The sequence below is a fragment of the Macaca nemestrina genome, chromosome 1 (genome assembly GCF_043159975.1).
Source record: "Macaca nemestrina isolate mMacNem1 chromosome 1, mMacNem.hap1, whole genome shotgun sequence".
NCBI classification, from domain to species: Eukaryota; Metazoa; Chordata; class Mammalia; order Primates; family Cercopithecidae; genus Macaca; species Macaca nemestrina.
The window spans coordinates 224,072,174-224,091,416 of NC_092125.1; the positions used below are offsets into that span (position 1 = coordinate 224,072,174).

General features: G+C 47.1%; 1 protein-coding gene across 6 annotated transcripts in view; it reads right to left on the minus strand.

The window, feature by feature from the left end:
• Window positions 1–19,243, minus strand: part of LOC105478934 (nicotinamide nucleotide adenylyltransferase 1) — a 47,759-nt gene continuing 28,516 nt past the window's right edge. For 5 of the 6 annotated variants that reach the window (XM_071101054.1, XM_011736683.3, XM_011736692.3 and 2 more), the window contains 4 exons: window positions 13,274–13,444; window positions 10,016–10,199; window positions 4,337–4,476; window positions 1–2,759 (listed from right to left, as the gene is read on the minus strand). In XM_071101054.1, the coding sequence (XP_070957155.1) occupies window positions 2,359–2,759; window positions 4,337–4,476; window positions 10,016–10,199; window positions 13,274–13,388 (840 nt within the window). In that variant the 5' untranslated portion in view covers window positions 13,389–13,444 and the 3' untranslated portion in view covers window positions 1–2,358. The remainder of the gene's footprint in view (window positions 2,760–4,336; window positions 4,477–10,015; window positions 10,200–13,273; window positions 13,445–19,243) is intronic. The other variant, XM_071101065.1, reaches the window with a different exon arrangement.

Below are 19,243 nucleotides of genomic sequence, written 5' to 3' on the forward strand. Positions count from 1 at the left end.
GACTTTTACCGCAGCTTTGTTTGCCGCATTCAAATTACACAATGTAAGGGGTAAAGGGTACAATACATGAAACCCCCAGCATCAAACAAGCCAAACAAAACACCAGCACCACACATTTCCTCTAAATTCACAGTACAAAAGCAAATTATGGAAATGATGCAGGAGGGAATCAACAATGGCATATTTTCTTCACATCAGTCATTAATATTTATTCCCCTGTGAAATTCATTGTTCTAACTTCTGTTATTCAACGTGGAAGTTCTGTCCTTGAGGACACCTAAAATTATGCTATTACATGGCAGCATCAACGGTATCCTTGGCGTTGGGAGAAAAAGCCAAGCTTGCTCTCTATACAAAGCTTGTTCTTTGTACAAAGTTGTTGCTCCATAAATAGTGCAACAATAGGATCAGGCTGGGTGCGGTGGCTCACGGCTGTAATCCCAGCACTTTGGGAGGCCGAGGTGGGCAGATCACCTGAGGTTAGGAGTTCAAGATTAGCCTGTCTAACACGGCAAAGCCCCATCTCTACTAAAAATACAAAATTAGCCGGACATGGTAGTGGGCGCCTGTAATCCCGGCTACTCGGGAGGCTGAGGCAGGAGAATTGCTTGAACCCGGGAGGCGGAGGTTGCAGTGAGCCAAGCTGGTGCCACTGCACTCCAGCCTCACAGAGTGAGATTCCATCTCAGAAACAAAAAACAATAGGATCATTGCACCCTTACCAGGGCTCCTGCAAGGGTCCCCACAAGCCTTGTCCAGTGAGGTCCTGAGGTCAGTACAGTCACAGCTGAGCAGGGCACAGGCACTTCTAAGTAGGAAGGCACGACAGTACGAGAGAAGTTTCCAGCATTGGAACCTTTCTGCAGTTTACATGACACTTCAGATGAACGAGGTATAGTTTCCCAGAGGAAGTCCAAATTCAGTTCTGATAGCTTCATCTTGCTCTGTCATGACTTTTCAGGGCTCCTTCAACTCTTAAACTCCAAGAAGCTAAGGAGAAAATGACCCTCATCTGCAGGATTTGAGGCTCCAGCCTTTCACTGACTTGGCAGATGGATCCTGAAACCTGCTCGCTGTCAGGCTTTTTTTTTTTTTTTTTTTTTGAGATGGAGTCTCGCTCTGTCACCCAGGCTGGAATGCAATGGCACGATCTTCGCTCACTGCAACATTCTGCCTCCCAGGTTCAAGCAATTCTCCTGCCTCAGCCTCCCAAGTAGCTGGGATTACAGGGGTCCACCACGATGCTCAGCTAATTTTTTGTATTCTAAGTAGAGATGCGGTTTCACCATATTGGCCAGGCTGATCTTGAACTCTTGACCTCACATGATCCACCTGCTTGGGCCTCCCCAACTGCTGGGATTACAGGTGTGAGCCACCATACTCGGCCTTTTTTTTTTTTTTTTTTTTTTTTTGAGATGGAGTTTTGCTCTTTTGCCCAGGCTGAAGTGCAGTGGCATGACCTTGGCTCACTGGAACCTTTGCCTCCCGGGTTCAAGTGATTCTCCTGCCTCAGCCTCCCAAGTAGCTGGGATTACAGTCATGCGGCACCATGCCCAGCTAATTTTTTGTATTTTTAGTAGAGACTCCATCTCAAAAACAAACAAAAACATATTTTAACTTACCATTGATTTTTACTACTTTTTTTTTTTTTTTTTTGACGGAGTCTGGCGCTGTGGCCCAGGCTGGAGCGCAGTGGCCGGATCTCAGCTCACTGCAAGCTCTACCTCCCGGGTTTGCGCCATTCTCCTGCCTCAGCCTCCCGAGTAGCTGAGACTACAGGCGCCCGCCACCTCGCCTGGCTATTTTTTTGTATTTTTTAGTAGAGACGGGGTTTCACTGTGTTAGCCAGGATAGTCTTGATCTCCTGACCTCGTGATCCACCCGTCTCGGCCTCCCAAAGTGCTGGGATTACAGGCTTGAGCCACCGCGCCCGGCCTACTTTTTTTTTTTTTTGAGACGGAGTCTTGCTCTGTCACCAGGCTGGAGTGCAGTGGTGCAATCTCAGCTCACTGCAAACTCCACTAACTGGGGTCAAGCGATTCTCCTGCCTCAGCCTCCCAAGTAGCTGGGACTACAGGCACATGCCACCACACACAGCTAATTTTTGTATTTTTAGTAGTGATGGGGTTTCACCATATTGTGGCCAGGATGGTCTCGATCTCTTGACCCTGTGATCCACCCGCCTCGGCCTCCCAAACTGCTGGGATTACAGGCGTGAGCCACTGAGCCCAGATGATTTTTACTAAACTTTTAAGCTTTAGTTTAGGCAACAGATCACAACTTCTTTCCCCAGTTAGTAACACCCAGATCGTTTCAGATCCCCAAATGGGAAGTACAAAATATCATGCTGTAGAATTCCTATGTCTTAGCTTCTGCAGTGTTTCTCTGCAAAGGGGCCAGGATGACCCCAGCATTCCTGTCTTCACTCTCAGAGCTGTACAAATTATGCTTTTCAATGTATTCTTGGACAAGATCTGGTACTAAGTAGCGAATGCTCTGGCCCCTTCTGAGGGCTCTCCGGATTTTTGTGGATGAGATGTCATTAGTGATCCATTCATTCACCACGTGAATGTTGCTCCGGTGTTTCCACAGCACATCCGATTCATAGATAAATTTCTGAGCATCATTTCCAGCCCGAGTAACACATATGAGCCCATAGTTGGCCACGATTTGGGTGATGTCTTCACTCTTCCACAAATTGGGAACAGCAAAGGACTCCAATAAATCTGCCCCACACAGCAGCTTGACCTTTGGCACCGCTGGGAAGAATAAAACAGAGCTTTGGGGTATGATTTTTCTTCCCCTCTACCTCCTCCAAGTGGAAAGGGGTTTACTTTTCTAATAACCCACTGTATCAAAATGAAGGTATGTACGTGCTTTTCAAGAATGAGGGTTCAGGCCGAGTGTGGTGGCTCACGCCTGTAATCCCAACACTCTGGGAGGCCGAGGTGGGTGGATCACTTGAGGTCAGGAGTTTGAGACCAGCCTGACCAACATGGTGAAATACCGTCTCTACTAAAAATACAAAATTAGCCAGGGGTGGTGGCGCATGCTGGTAACCCCAGATACTCGGGAGGCTGAGGCAGGAGAATCGCTTGAACTTGGGAGGCAGAGGTTGCAGTGAGCCAAGAGCATGCCATCGCACTCCAGCCTGGGCAACAAGAGCAAAACTCCGTCTCAAAAAAAAAAAAAGAATGACAGTTTACAGTTTTTATGAGAATCAGATTCCCAAAAGAGACCTAGGACACCTCAAAGATTGGAGACCACTGCAGGAGAAATAAGCTCCCAGTGCCTTTTACTCTCCTTCGCTTCATGAAACTAATAAGGGGCATTTTCCAGACACCCACAAGTGTGCGATATAAAATGAAAATAAAGGCCAGGCATAGTGGCTGACACCTGTAATCCTAGCACTTTGAGAGGCCAAGGCAGGAGGACTGCTTGGGGCCAGGAGTTCAAGACCAACCTGGCCAACATAGCGAGACTCCATCTTTTTTTTTTTTTTTTTTTTTGAGACGGAGTCTCGCTCTGTCACCCAGGCTGGAGTGCAGTGGCCGGATCTCAGCTCACTGCAAGCTCCGCCTCCCGGGTTTACGCCATTCTTCGGCCTCAGCCTCCCGAGTAGCTGGGACTACAGGCGCCCGCCACCTCGCCCGGCTAGTTTTTTTTGTATTTTTTAGTAGAGACGGGGTTTCACCATGTTAGCCAGGATGGTCTCGATCTCCTGACCTCGTGATTCGCCCGTCTCGGCCTCCCAAAGTGCTGGGATTACAGGCTTGAGCCACCGCGCCCGGCCTGTATTTCTTAATAGAGACGGGGTTTCACCGTGTTAGCCAGGATGGTCTCGATCTCCTGACCTCGTGATCCACCCGTCTCGGCCTCCCAAAGTGCTGGGATTACAGGCTTGAGCCACCGCGCCCGGCCGCGAGACTCCATTTCTAAAAAACAAAAAAATAAGGCCCAGGCGCCATGGCTCACCCCTGTAATCCCAGCACTTTGGGAGGCCGAGGCGGGCAGATCACAAGGTCAGGAGATCGAGACCATCCTGGCTAACACGGTGAAACCCCATCTCTACTAAAAATACAAAAAAAATTAGATGGGCGTGGTGGCGGGCACCTGTAGTCCCAGCTGCTTGCGAAGCTGAGGCAGGAGAATGGTGTGAACCTGGGAGGCGGAGCTTGCAATGAGCCGAGATCGCGCCACTGTACTCTAGCCTGGGCGACAGAGCAAGATTGCCTCAAAAAAAAAAAAAAAAAAAAAAAAAAAAAATACACAGGGGTTTGCTCAGCTATAGAATCTTATCAACTCTAGTCCGTGGGTCCTGCTAAAACATACAAACCTTTTGTTTTTGGCTCTAGGGATTTCTTTTGACTAGAATCTTGTTTTTCAGTCCACTTCCTCTTCCTTCCAAGCCTTTCTAGCGTAGGTGAGTTCTGCGGGTGATCACAGTTACTAGCCTCCAATTTCTCTTGATGGTGTCTATAAAACAACAAAACAATAGAATATTTCTCCTTCTCACATGCTCCATTAGAATATAACATGAACACTATTTATAGCTGGCGTGGCGGCTCACGCCTGTAATCCCAGAACTTTGGGAGGCTGAGGTGGGTGGATCACGAGGTCAGGAGATCAAGATCATCCTGGCTAACACGGTGAAACCCCGTCTCTACTAAACATACAAAAAATTAGCTGGGCGCGGTGGCGGGCGCCTGTAATCCCAGCTACTCGGGAGGCTGAGGCAGGAGAATCCCTTGAACCTGGGAGGCAGAGGTTGCAGTGAGCCAAGATTGCACCATTGCACTCCAGCCTGGGTGACAGAGTGAGACTCCATCTCAAAAAAAGAAAAATATATATATATATCATTAACATTACTTATTTATTTATTATTTTGAGATGGTGCCTTGCTCTGTTGCCCAGGCTGGAGTGCAGTGTACAATCTTGGCTCACTGTAACCTCTGGCTCCTGGGTTCAAACAATTCTCTTGCCTCAGCCTCTTGAGCAGCTGGGATTACAGGTGCACACCACCACACGCGGCTAATTTTTTTGTTATTTTTAGTAGCGATGGGGTTTCACCATGCTGGCCAGGCTGGTCTTGAACTTCTGACCTCAAGCGACCTGCCCACCTCAGCCTCCCAAAGTGCTGGGATTACAGGCCCCTGGCCAACAATATTTATTATATGCCACACATTGCACTGAATCCTTTACATGGATTATCTGATTAAGTCTTCTCAACATAAGATGACTGTTGTGGAAGACTAAAAAAATTAAAAATCTTCTCTGCTGGGCGTGGTGGCTCACGCCTGTAATCCCAGCACTTTGGGAGGCCAAAGCAGGTGGATCACCTGAGGTCAGGAGTTTGAGACATAGCCTGACCAACATGGAGAAACCCGGTCTCTGCTAAAAATACAAAATTAGCTGGGTGTCGTGGTGCACGCCTGTAATCCCAGCTACTCGGGAGGCTGAGGCAGGAGAATCGCTTGAACCCAGGAGGTGGAGGTTGCAGTGAGCCATGATCGCGCCATTGCACTCCAGCCTGGGCAGAAGAGCAAAATTCCATCTCAAAAGAAAAAAAAAAATCTTCTCAACATCCTGTGTCATAAATATTATTATCTCCATAAGGGAGGGGAAAAAGGAGGCTTACAGTTGCAACTTCAGCTCCTAGCACAGTCTATGAAACACAGGAGGCATTCAATAACAATTTGATTGAGTGAATGTTTTGGGGTTTTTTTGGTTTGTTTTTTAGAGACACAGGCTCACTCTATTGACCAGGATGGAGCACAGTGGCACAATCGTAGCTCGCCGCAACCAAGAACTCCTGGGCTCAAGTGATCCTACTGCCTCAAACTCCCAAATAGCTGGGACTACAGGCACGTGCCACCATGTTCAGCTATGTTTTGTTTTTTTGAGAGATGAGGCCTCACTATGTTGCCCACACTGGTCTTGAACTCCTGGCCTCAAGCAATCCTCCTGCCTCAGACTCCCAAAGTGCTGGGATTACAGATGTGAGCCACCATGACCAGCCTGAACGTTTTGGTTATTACAAAGCGACTATATTATTGCCACCTTGCAGCTAGTTTCACTGAAAATACTTCTGATTTTAATATGCTGCTCATCTCTTGTATCAGAATTGTTTATTACCCCATTGAGAGAGGACACTGACTAATTTGCCTAAGGTCATTTAACTTACAAGTATTAACAGCAGAGCTAGGACTTGAACCCCAGCAGTCTGGTCCAGAGCCCACACTCTTGATCACTGAAGAGTGTGGCTTAATCTTGTAACAAAGAACCAGAACACCAAGGAGAAGGTCCTAGAGCAGCAAGGGCCTGAGGCCTTAAAGGAAGGGGCCCTAAGCAGGATTTGTGTATAGCTCTATTCTGGGCTGGCAGCAGGGTGCCCACTGTTTCCAAACTGTGCAATGTTACCCAAATAACATCAACTACACTTGTGGGATCCAACTGTGGGCCTTTATTCCCCTACATCCCAACCCTGATGACTATTTAATGGGCGATAAGGTTACTATAAAGCCAGAGGGTTGGGTAGGGCTGTGGCCCAGGAACTTGGTCCCTCATGGGATAAATTTTTGCCATCAAGCAGTGGAGACTCTTCTCCCTGCCAAGTCTGAAAAGGAAGTCCTCTTGAGAGATCACTGTGTGAGATATCTCCTACTGGCTCAGTGCCCAATCCTGCCCAACACACTTCCCAGAGGTCCTTGCAGCAGGTTCTGGACTTGACTGCGATTCTGCTAATGAGATTCTCTCCTGAGAGATTTGGAAGGCAGAAGGAGGACAGAGGCCATTGTCCTGGGACTGTGGAGCTTGATAAGTAATCCCTTTTTTTTTTTGAGACTGAGTCTCGCTCTGTTGCCCAGGCTGGAGTGCAGTGGCGCAATCTCAGCTCACTGCAACCTCCACCTCCTGGGTTCAAGCGATTCTCCTGCCTCAGCCTCCCAAGTAGCTTGGACTACAGGCATGTGCCACCACGCCCAGCTAATTTTTGTATTTTTAGTAGAGACAAGGTTTTGCCATGTTGGCCAGGGTGGTCTCGAACTCCTGACCTCAGGTGATCCACCCACCTTGGCCTCCCAAAGAGCTAGGATTACAGGCGTGAGCTATGATGCCCAGCCTGATCCTTTTGTTGCGCTATTTATAGCCAGTAATCCTTTCTAGTATGGGTGTGGTGGCTAGACGCTGGAGTCCACTGTCCTGTTACCAACTTCAGAAGACTGAGACAGTTCAATAGCAGCAGAAGCAGAATTGGTTTGTTGAACTCTGATGGCAACATCAGAGGAGTGACCTTGACTTACACTTCTCCATCTCTTTTACTTTTTTTCTTTTGAGACAGTCTCACTCTGTTGCCCAGGTTGGAGTGCAGTGGCACAATTTCAGTTCACTGCAACCTCCGCCTCCCAGGTTCAGACAATTCTCCTGCCTCAGCCAACCTAGTAGCTGGGATTACAGGCATGGGCCCAGCTAATTTTGTATTTTTAGTAGAGACAGGATTTCACCATGTTGGCCAGGCTGGTCTTGAACTCCTGGACTCAGGTGATCTGCCTCAGCCTCCCAAGGTGCTGGGATTATAGTCATGAGCTACCACGCCCGGCCTCAGCTCTTTTAAGTACTTTTTGCCCAAGTACTTAAATCTTTTTCCACTTAAAATACCCAGAGTGGTTTCTATTTCCTAGTCTGAACCCTAAATGATATGGTTAGTAACTGGAAGGTTCAGAACTCTAAGAACAGATACTAAACAGAAAGTCTTTTCAGAAAGCCCTTTCATTTTAAACTCAAGATAACAATAGGCCAGGCACGGTAGCTCACATTTGTAATCCCAGCACTTTGGGAGGCCTCGGTGGGAGGATTGCTTGAGGCCAGGAGTTTGAGATCAGCCTAGGCAACATAGCGAGGCCCCATCTCCAGCAAAAGAAAGAAAAGAAAGTTTAAAAAAATCAAAATAACATTAAGAAATAACTAGGTGTCAGCCAGGCATGGTGGCTCACCTCTGTAATCCCCGCGCTTTGGGAGGCTGAGATGGGCAGATCACCTAAGGTCAGGAGTTCAAGGCCAGTCTGGTCAACAGGGTGAAACCCCAGTTCTACTAAAAATACCAAAATAGGCTGGGCGTGGTGGCAGGCGCCTGTAATCCCAGCTACTTGGGAGGCTGAGGCAGGGGAATGGCTTGAACCCGGGGGGCGGAGCTTGCAGTGAGCCGAGATCATGCTGTTGCACTCCAGCTTGGGCAACAAGAGTAAAACTCTACCTCAAAAAAAAAAAAAAAAAAAAAAAGAAAGAAAGAAAAAGAAATAATTAGGTGTTGGGAGGCTGAGGCAGGTAGATCACCTGAGGTCAGGAGTTCAAGACCAGCCTGGCCAACAAGGTAGAACCCCATTTCATTTTTTTTTTTTTTTTTTTTTGAGATGGAGTCTCGCTCTGTCGCCCAGGCTGGAGTGCAGTGGCCGAATATCAGCTCACTGCAAGCTCCACCTCCCGGGTTTACGCCATTCTCCTGCCTCAGCCTCCCGAGTAGCTGGGACTACAGGCGCCCGCCACCTCGCCCGGCTAGTTTTTTTGTATTTTTTAGTAGAGACGGGGTTTCATCGTGTTAGCCAGGATGGTCTCGATCTCCTGACCTCGTGATCCGCCCGTCTCGGCCTCCCAAAGTGCTGGGATTACAGGCTTGAGCCACTGCGCCCGGCCCCCATTTCTACTAAAAATATAAAAATTAGCCGGGTGTGGTGGCGGGCACCTGTAGTCCCAGCTACTCAGGAGGCTGAGGCAGGAGAATTGCTTGAACCTGGGAGGCAGAGGTTACAGTGAGCCGAGAATGCGTCACTACACTCCAGCCTGGGTGACAGAGCAAGACTCCGTCTCAAAAAAAAAAAAAAGAAATAATTAGATGTCACTTACTCTGGTTTTTGAACCCTTAACTAGAATCGCTTCAAAGGTATGGGCACAGAGATCTATGACTCCCTCCAGATGCTGTCATGGAAGCAGCACACAAATCAGGCCTGTCCATGATCATGCAGCACTTGATGCTTCTCTTCCTTAAATTATCTGCCTGTCTCTTTTTTTTTTTTTTTTTGAGACGGAGTCTCGCTCTGTCACCCAGGCTGGAGTGCAGTGGCGTGATCTCCACTCACTGCAAGCTCCGCCTCCCAGGTTCATGCCATTCTCCTGCCTCAGCCTCCTGAGTAGCTGGGACTACAAGTGCCCGCCACCACACCCGGCTAATTTTTTCTGTTTTTAGTAGAGACGGGGTTTCACCGTGTTAACCAGGATAGTCTCAATCTCCTGACCTCGTGATCCGCCCGCCTCGGCCTCCCAAAGTGCTGGGATTACAGGCGTGAGCCACCACGCCAGCCGCCTGTCTCTTACACTTAGACTGATGATAATAACATCTTCTGGCAATTTTGCCTTTCTCATTTGGGGCACAGACAGGCCAGGCAGGCTTCCTCTATTTTCTAACAGTGATATCACATAGTAGCAAGCATGCAAACATCTTTTTTTTTTTTTGAGATGGAGTCTTGCTCTGTCACCCAGGCTGGAGTGCATAGGCACAATCTCGGCTCACTACAACCTCCAACCCTGGGGTTCAAGCGAATCTCCTGCCTCAGCCTCCCAAGTAGCTGGGATTACAGGCGTGTGCTACCATGCCTGGCTAATTTTTGTATTTTTAGTAGAGACGGGTTTTCACCATGTTGTCCAGGCTGGTCTCAAACTCCTGACCTCAGGTGATCCACCTGCCTCAGCCTCCCAAAGTGCTGGGATTACAGGCGTGAGCCACCGCGCCTGGCCGCAAACAACTTAAAACATAATGAAAGACACAGAAGGGCTAAGAAAGATCCATCCTTTGGTGCTGTGCTCTACAGTCTTGTAGTAACCCTCCACAGGAATGGCTTACAACACACGTGACAGTTTTGCAAATCTGTATGGTCACAGACGTAAGCAACGTTGAAACATGGTAAAAACATAAGCCGCTTAGCCATTTACACAGAACTGACAAAGTTGATTACACCATAAATACCTTAGCACCTTAAGAGTCTCTTTCCACTCCTTCTGAAGACTTTCCCATGTATCGACTTCCACCCATTTGGAATTCTTGGTGGCAAGTTCTGCCATGATGACCCGGTGATACGCAGGAATGAGTCCTTTCTTCTTGTAGGCATCACCAACAGGAGAGATGATGCCTTTGACAACTGTGTGTCTTCCTGGGTAAAGAGTTAGGTTTCACACTAGGTATAACAGATTCAATTTTATACACGATCAATATTATTTGTTTTCTTTTGTTTGTTGAGACAGAGTCTTGCTCTGTTCCCCAGGCTGCACTGGCGTGATCTCGGCTCACTGCAACCTCTGCCTCCTAGGTTGAAGCGATTCTGACTCAGCCTCCCAAGCAGCTGGGATTACAGGCGCATATCACCATGCTGGCTAATTTTTGTATTTTTAGTAGAGACGGGGTTTTTACCATGTTAGCCAAGAGGTCTCCAACCCCTGACCTCAAGTGATCTGCCTGCCTCAGCCTCCCAAAGTGCTGGGACTACAGGCATGGTCACCATGCCTGGCCAATATTGTTTTATAATCACAGATTCTCTTTCTTTAGGGATTCCAGCTTATTAGCTGAATGATCAATTAATTGACTGAAATTATGGTAAAATAAACCCGAGTGTACAGTTCTATGATATTAAGTACAAACACGCTGTTGTGCAACCATTGCTCCTATCCATCTCCAGAATTTTCTCATCTTCCCCAACTGGAACTCTGTACCTCACCTCATTCCCCTATACAGTTAAATTTCTATTGATATTGCCAAATTACTTTGTAAAAAGCCTTAATTTGTATTGTCCACCTAGATGTATGCAAAAGCCTATTTCTCAATGTCATAGGCAAATAGTGAGCTTTAGCAGCCATCCATCCATCTACCTATCAGCATATTATATGATCATTTATGTAACAAAAAAATCAAGGCCAGGTGTGGTGGCTCACATCTGTAATCCCAGGGCTTTGGGAGACCGAGGCAGGAGAATCACTTGAGCCCAGGAGCTCAACACCAACATGGGCAAAATAGTGGGACCCAGTTTCTACAAAAAATTTAAAAGTTAGCCAGATGTAGTGGCATGCCTGCAGTCATAGCTACTTAGGAGCCTGAGGCAGGCGGCTCACTTGAGCCTGGGAGGTAAAGGCTGTAGTGAGCTGTGATCTTGCCACTGTACTCCAGCCTGCCCAGCCAGGGTGACAGAGTGAGAACCATTTCCAAAAAAAAAAAAAAAAATCTGTGTTATACACACAAATGTTTGCATATAAATTCATACAAAGAAGAGTGGAAGGATATACATTAAACTGTTATGGTTATGTTATGTTACAGTGGCTCATGCCTGTAATTCCAGCACTTTGGGAGGCCGAAGTGGGAGGATCATTTGAGAACAGGAGTTCAAGAGCAGCCTGGTCAACATGGTGAAACCCCATTTCTACTAAAACTACAAAAATAGGCTGGGCATGGTGGTGTGCGCCTGTAATCCCAGTTACTGGGGAGGCTGAGGCAAGAGAATCGCTTGAATCCAGGAAGTGGAGGTTGCAATTAGCCAAGACCGGGCCACTGTACTCCAGCCTGGGCGACAAAGCGAGGCTCTATAGAGTCGAGGTATTGCCACATTGGTCAGGCTGATCTCAAACTCCTAACCTCAGGTAATGTGCCCCCCTCTGCTTCTCGAAGTGCTGGGATTACAGGTGTGAGCCACCATGCCCAGCCTATTCATGCATTTTTTTTTTTTTTTTTTGAGATGGAGTCTCCCCTGTCACCCAGGCTGGAGTGCAGTGGCACCATCTTGGCTCACTGCAAGTTCCACCTCCCGGGTTCACACCATTCTCCTGCCTCAGCCTCCCGAGTAGCTGGGACTACAGGCGCCCGCCACCACATCCGGCTAATTTTTTTGTATTTTTAGTAGAGATGGGGTTTCACGGTGTTAGCCAGGATGGTCTCAATCTCCTGACCTTGTGATCTGTCTGCCTCAGCCTCCCAAAGTGCTGGGATTACAGGCATGAGCCACCACACCCAGCCTCATTGTTTATGAAAACTTTTAGCTGGGTGTGGTGGCTCATGCCTGTGATCTCAGCACTTTGGGAGGCCTGAGGTTAGGAGTTTGAGACCAGCCTGACCAACATGGAGAAACCCCATCGCTACTAAAAATACAAAAAATTAGCTGGGCGTGGTGGCACATGCCTGCAATCCCAGTTACTCAGGAGGGTGAGGCAGGAAAATTGCTTGAACCCCGGAGTTGGAGGTTGCAGTGAGCCAAGATTGTGCCATTGTACTCCAGCCTGGGCAACAAGAGTGAAACTTCATCACAAACAAAAGAAAAAGAAAGACAGAAAAAAGAAAACTTAAAAAGCCGTGTCTGATCCTGGAGGTTTTATGTATGCTAAAGTACAAGCTTTCTCTTTTTGCCTTAAGTAATGGGAAACTCCTGAAGTAGATTAAGCACAGGGATGACAGAATCTAATTCCTTTTTTCTTGGAGGGGTGGTCAGGGTCTTGCTCTGATGTCCAGGCTGGTGGGCAAAGGTGCAATCATGGCTCACGGTAGCCTAGACCTCCCGGGCTCAAGCAGTCCTACTTCAGTCTCCTGAGTAGCTGGGACCACAGGCACATGCCACCATACCTGGCTAATGTTTATAATTTTTTTGTAAAGATGAGGTCTCTCTATGTTTCCCAGGTTGGTCTCAAACTCCTGGCCTCAAGTGATCCTCCCACCTCAGCCTCCCGAAGCACTGCGATTACAGGTGTGAGCCACTGTACCTGGCGTATTTTCTATTCTACAGGTCATAGCCAGATGCTCAATTCTTCCCTCATACTTCACCCTCTTTCTTGGCTAAGAATTCACTGTACAAGGGAGCAGGACAGCATGTTTGTGCCCAGTGGATGAAATGTGTATTCTGAAACAGACCTAGCCATGCTGGTTCTCTAGTCTTTCTATTTTTTTGAGATGATGTCTCACTCTGTCTCCAGGCTGGAGTGCAGTGGCGCGATCTTGGCTCACTGCAACCTCTACCTCCCAGGTTCAAGCAATTCTACTGCCTCAGCCTCCTGAGTAGCTGGGACTACAAGCACAGCTAATTATTGTATTTTTTAGTAGAGACGGGGTTTTACCATGTTGGCTAGGATGGTCTCAATCTCTTGACCTCGTGATCCGCCCGTCTCAGCCTCCCAAAATGCTGGGATTGCAGGTGTGAGCCACCATGCCTGGCTGGTTCTCTAGTCTTAAGTTGTTTTTGGCTACTGCTCCTACCTGTTCCATTCATGTAGTCCTTGGCCAGCTCAAACAACCTGAGGTGCATGTTGGTGATGGGATTGAAGGAACCACAAGCAAGGAGAACCACTTCAGTCTTCTCGGAATTTTCCATGGTAAGAACTTGAAGTTGTTGATCTAAATGGAAAACTGTGTCACCTCCCTTGCTGTCTACAAAGGAAAAAGAAAATAAATTCGGTTACACATTTTTTTTTTCTAAGATGAGTCTTGCTCTGCTACCCTGGCTAGAACATAGTGGTGCAACCACAGCTGACGGCACCCTCAGACTCCTGGGCTCAAGTGATGCTCTCACCTCAGCCTCTAAAGTAGCTGGGAACACAGGCACATACCAAATAGATGGGCTAATTATTTTAAAAACTAATTTTTGTAGAGATGGGGGTCTTGCTATGTTGCCCAGGCTGGTATCAGACTACTAGTCTCAAGCAATCCTTCCACCTCAGTCTCTCAAAGTGCTGGGATTACAAGCATGAGTCACCACGCCCAGCCCAGTTATAGGTCTTTTGATGTCCTTCCATGTTCTCATTCACAATAGATGGACTAAAAGTATTTGGCTTAGGCCGGGCTTGGTGGCTCATGCCTGTAATCCCAGCACTTTGAGAGGCTGAGGTGGGCGGATCACGAGGTCAGGAGATCGAGACCATCCTGGCTAACACAGTGAAACCCCGTCTCTACTGAAAATACAAAAAAATTAGCCAGGCGAGATGGCGGGCACCTGTAGTCCCAGCTACTCGGGAGGCTGAGGCAGGAGAATGGCGTAAACCCGGGAGGCAGAGCTTGCAGTGAGCTGAGATCCGGCCACTGCACTCCAGCCTGGGCAACAGAGTGAGACTCCTTCTCAAAAAAAAAAAAAAAAAAAAGGATTTGGCTTCGGCTGGGCGCAGTGGCTCACACCTGTAATTCCAGCACTTTAGGAGACCGGGGCAGGTGGATCATGAGGTCAAGAGATTGAGACCATCCCGGCCAACATGGTGAAACCCCATCTTTACTAAAAATACAAAAATTAGCTGGGTGTAGTGGCACACGCCTGTAATCCCAGCTACTTGGGAGGCTGAGGCAGGAGAACCACTTGAACCTGGGAGGCGGAGGTTGCAGTGGCCAAGATCGCGCCATTGTACCCCAGCCTGGTGACAGAGCGATACTCCATCTCAAAAAGAAAAAAAAATTTGGCTTCAATCATTATGCTAACTGTAAAAATGCTTCCACATCTCCCTCCCTCCTTTTCAATGTGAAATTTGCAGCTCCCACCATGAAGAGATGGAAGTGACTTCTCCACATTTTTTGACTTGCTTTGGCCAAAAGAATGTGGCACAAGTGATAGTGTGGAGGATGCCAGAACACGTGGGAGCGCAGCAATGCTCCCACTGATAGACATCCAACCCCCGCCCCCATGTGGGGAACACGGCCATCCCCGACCAGCCAACAACTACAGTCCCTCTGCTCAGACACATGAGCAGACCCAAGTGAGGTCAACCAAACCTGGCTCAGATCGTCAAGCCAACAAGCTGACCTAGTCTCAAAAACAAAAATTAGTGTTCATTATCATATGTCACTCAAGTTTTGTGGTCGCACTATTGTGGCCACAGTTAATTAACACAACAATATTATCATCTACCAAATACAGCATTTTTAATCAACATGATAGTAACATCATAATTTTCCACTGAATAGAATTTACAAACCTCTTTTTCATATCAATTATTCCACTGATCCTTCCATAACTCTAATGAAGTGACATAAGGCATCCAATTTTAAATTTTTATTAAAATTTCTTTTTTTTTTTTTGAGACGGAGTCTCGCTCTGTTCCCCAGGCTGGAGTGCAGTGGAGTGATCTCAGCTCACTGTAAGCTCTGCCTCCCGGGTTCACACCATTCTCCTGCCTCAGCCTCCAAAGTAGCTGGTACTACAGGTGCCCACTACCATGTCTGGCTAATTTTTTGTATTCTTAGTAGAGACGGGGTTGGCGGGGTTTCACCACGTTAGCCAGAATGGTCTCGATCTCCTGACCTTGTGATCCGCCCGCCTCGGCTTCCGAAAGTGCTGGGATTACAGGCGTGAGCCACCGTGCCCGGCCTAAAATTTCTTATTCAACTAATTCATATATATAGATCTAGAACATCACAAGGTAAAAAAAGCCAATAATGAAAACCAACAGCCATCAATCATATCCCACTCACCATCCCTTCCATCCAGGTCCCTAAGGCAACCACTTTTAACTTTTTCAGCTATTTCTTCCAGTAGTTTCTACCATAACTCTATATTATGTGCTTATAATGCCATCTCTGAATTTATCCCACTTAAACAGTGCCCATTGACTTTCTTTTATGATCTATAAAGATAAGCTCTCATACCCTTTCACTACCTTCTCCCAAACTGCCCAATACAGTTTATCTCCAGACTATGTTGAAAATCATTTTCTCCCACAACTTCGAAGGCATTGCTTCTAGATTCCAACGTTAATGGCATGAAATCCAAAGCCACTTCTAATTCCGGAGGTTTTGAATATCATTTTTTTTCCTGCCTCGAAGCCTGTAAGGTCTTCTCTTTGTTCGCAGTGTTCTGAAATTTCACAATGCTGTCCTCTAGTGCAGCTTTGTTTCCATCCGTCATGCTGAGCATGGGGCAGGGCCTTTCCGTCCTGAAACTCGTAACATTCAGGTCTAGCAAATGTCCTTGAATTCTTTTATTGATGATTTTCTGCCTTCCATTTTCTCTGTTCTTTGGAAATGTCTATTATTTATTATTATTATTATTATTATTTTTGAGACACAGTCTCCCTCTCTCACCCAGGCTGGAGTGCAGTGGCACGATCTTGGCTCACTGCAACCTCCACCTCCCAAGTTCAAGCAATTCTCCTGCCTCAGCCTCCCAAGTAGCTGGGACTATAGGCATGCACCACCACACCCAGATAATTTTTGAATTTTTAGTAGAGATGGGGTTTTACCACGTTCGCCAAGCTGGTCTCGAACTCCTGGCCTCAAGTGATCCACCTGCCTCAGCCTCCCATGAGCCACCGTGCCTGGCCTGAAAATGTCTATTATTTAAATCTGAAGCATCTAATCATTTTTTCTGTATTTTCCACCTCCTGCCTTCATGCTCTAATTTCCAGATAGCCTCAATTTCATCCTCCAATCTGCCTAGTTTTCATTTGTGCCGTTACACTCTTAATTTCCAAGAGCCCTATCCTCTGAATATTCCTGTTTACGGTATTCTACTCGTTTCCCCGACAGATTATCATCTCTATTTCTTTTTTTTTTTTTTTTTTTTTTGAGACGGAGTCTCGCTCTGTCACCCAGGCTGGAGTGCAGTGGCGCGATCTTGGCTCACTGCAAGCTCCGCCTCCCGGGTTCACGCCATTCTCCTGCCTCAGTCTCCCAAGTAGCTGGGACTACAGGCGCCTGCCACCACGCCCGGCTAATTTTTTGTATTTTTAGTAGAGACGGGGTTTCACCGTGGTCTCGATCTCCTGACCTTGTGATCCGCCCGCCTCGGCCTCCCAAAGTACTGGGATTACAGGCGTGAGCCACCACGCCCGGCCTATCATCTCTATTTCTCTACCAATATTCATGATATATTTTAAAGTTTCTTCAAAAAGAGCTGATAGGACAGGTTGAGTGGGTAGGTAGGGTTTGTGCACAGTGGCCATCACTGTTCAGTAACCTGTCAGTACTGCAGGTCTTTCTACTTGAATTAGTCAGACTCCAAAAGAATGTATCCTACAATTTCCTGCCTATATAACAGAATAGTTAAGAGCCTATGCTCTGAAATTAGCTGCCTGGCTTCAAATTGCAGTTCCAACTGCATGACCTTGGGCAACCTAACTAACTTAACCTTCCTTTTGTCCCAGGTTTTTTTTCTTTTTTTTTTTGAAACAGAGTCTTGCTGTGTCACCCAGGCTGGAGTGCAGTGGTGCAATCTCAGCTCACTGCACCCTCTGCCTTCTGGGTTCAAGTAATCCTCCCTGCCTCAGCCTCCCAAGTAGCTGGGAAGCTGGGATTACAGGTGAGTGCCACCACACCTGGCTAATTTTTTTTTTTTTTTTGAGATGGAGTCTTGCTCTGTCACTCAGGCTGGAGTGCAGTGGTACGATGTCGGCTCACTGCAAGCTCCGCCTCCTGGGTTCATGCCATTCTCCTGCCTCAGCCTCCCAAGTAGCTGGGACCATAGGCGCCCACCACCACGCGCAGTTAATTTTTTGTATTTTTAGTAGAGACAGGGTTTCACTGTGTTAGCCAGGATGGTCTCGATCTCCTGACCTCGTGATCCGCCCGCCTCAGCCTCTCAAAGTGCTAGGATTACAGGTGTGAGCCACTGTGCCTGGCCTAATTTTTGTACTTTTAGTGGAGTCGGGGTTTCACCTCATTAGCCAGGCTGGTCTCAAACTCCTGACCTTAAGTGGTTCATCTGCCTCGGCCTCCCAGAGTGCTGGGATTACAGGCGTGAGCCATCGTGCCCACCTTGTCCCAGTTTTCATCAATCTTAAAAAGGAGAAAATAATACTAGCCCCCTCCTGATTGTTGTGAGGATTAAATGAAACAATACAGATCCAGGACATAGAACTACATTTGGCAGGCCAGGCACGGTGGCTCACGCCTGTAATCCCAGGTCAGGAGATCGAGAACTTCATGGCTAACATGGTGAAACCCCGACTCTACTAAAAATACAAAAAAATTAGCTGGGCATGGTGGCGGGCACCTGTAGTCCCAGCTACTCGGAAGGCTGAGGCAGGAGAATGGCGTGAATCCGGGAGGTGGAGCTTGCAGTGAGCCGAGATCGCACCACTGCACTCCATCCTGGGCAACAGAGTGAGACTCCATCTCAAAACAAAAAACTACATTTGGCAAATAGCAAATATGCTATGAATATAGCTATTATGAACGTTGCATATTATGCTACTAGAATTGTCTTTTGTTTTTTGATTTTTGAGACAGTATCTCACTCTGTTGCCCAGGCTGGAGTACAGTGGTGCAATCTCAGGTGACTGCAACCTCTATCTCCCAGGATCAAGTGATCCTTCGACCTCAGCCTCCCAAGTAGCTGGGACTACAGGCATGCACTGGCTAATTGTTTTTTGTTTTGTTTTGTTTTTTTGTATTTTTTGTAGGGATGGGGTTTCACATATTGCCCAGGCTGGTCTCAAACTCCTGGGCTCAGAATCTAGAAGCGAACCTGCCCACATTGGCCTTCCAAAGTGCTGGGTTTACAGGTATGAGCCACTGTGCTCAGCAAGCAAAATTTTTTTTTTTTTAATCAAGAAAACATCAATTTCAAATGGTTTAACCTACAATTGCTATTCTATTCAATCTGTTTTTTTCCCAGAGGATTTTCTTCCTGGAACTCTCCTCCTATCTAGATGAAAAATCTCTATTTGTGAAGCTATTATTCTGAAAACTTCTTCATCTCTCTCCTGGGTTAGATCCCCTATATATTTCTCTTTGCTTTCTAATTTTTCTGGAGCATATCCTCAAGCAGTTTCAGATAAAAGGTTGACCTCCCACAAACCCTTTATCATGAAACTACTTGAGAATATGCTCCAGTAGGATGCGTGGGAGATCAAATAAGTTTGATAGGTGCATGGGAGATCAAGTAAGTTTGATGATGTCGTTATTCTTCTTTCAATGATTAATGGCTTGAGAGAATTCTTTTCAACTCAATAACTTCAAATTTTTTTTGGCAGGGGGGGACTTAGTTTCACTCTGTCGCCCAGGATGGAGTACAGTGGAAAGATCTTGGCTCACTGCAACCTCCACCTCTGAGGTTTAAGCAATTCTCCTGCCTCAGCCTCCTGAGTAGCTGGGATTATAGATATCCACCAACATGCCTGGCTGATTTTTGTATTTTTAGTAGACACAGAGTTTCGTTGGCCAGGCTGGTCTTGAACCTCAGACCTCAGATGATCTGCCTGCCTTGGCCTTTTAAAGTGTTGGGATTACAGGCTTAAGGCACTGTGC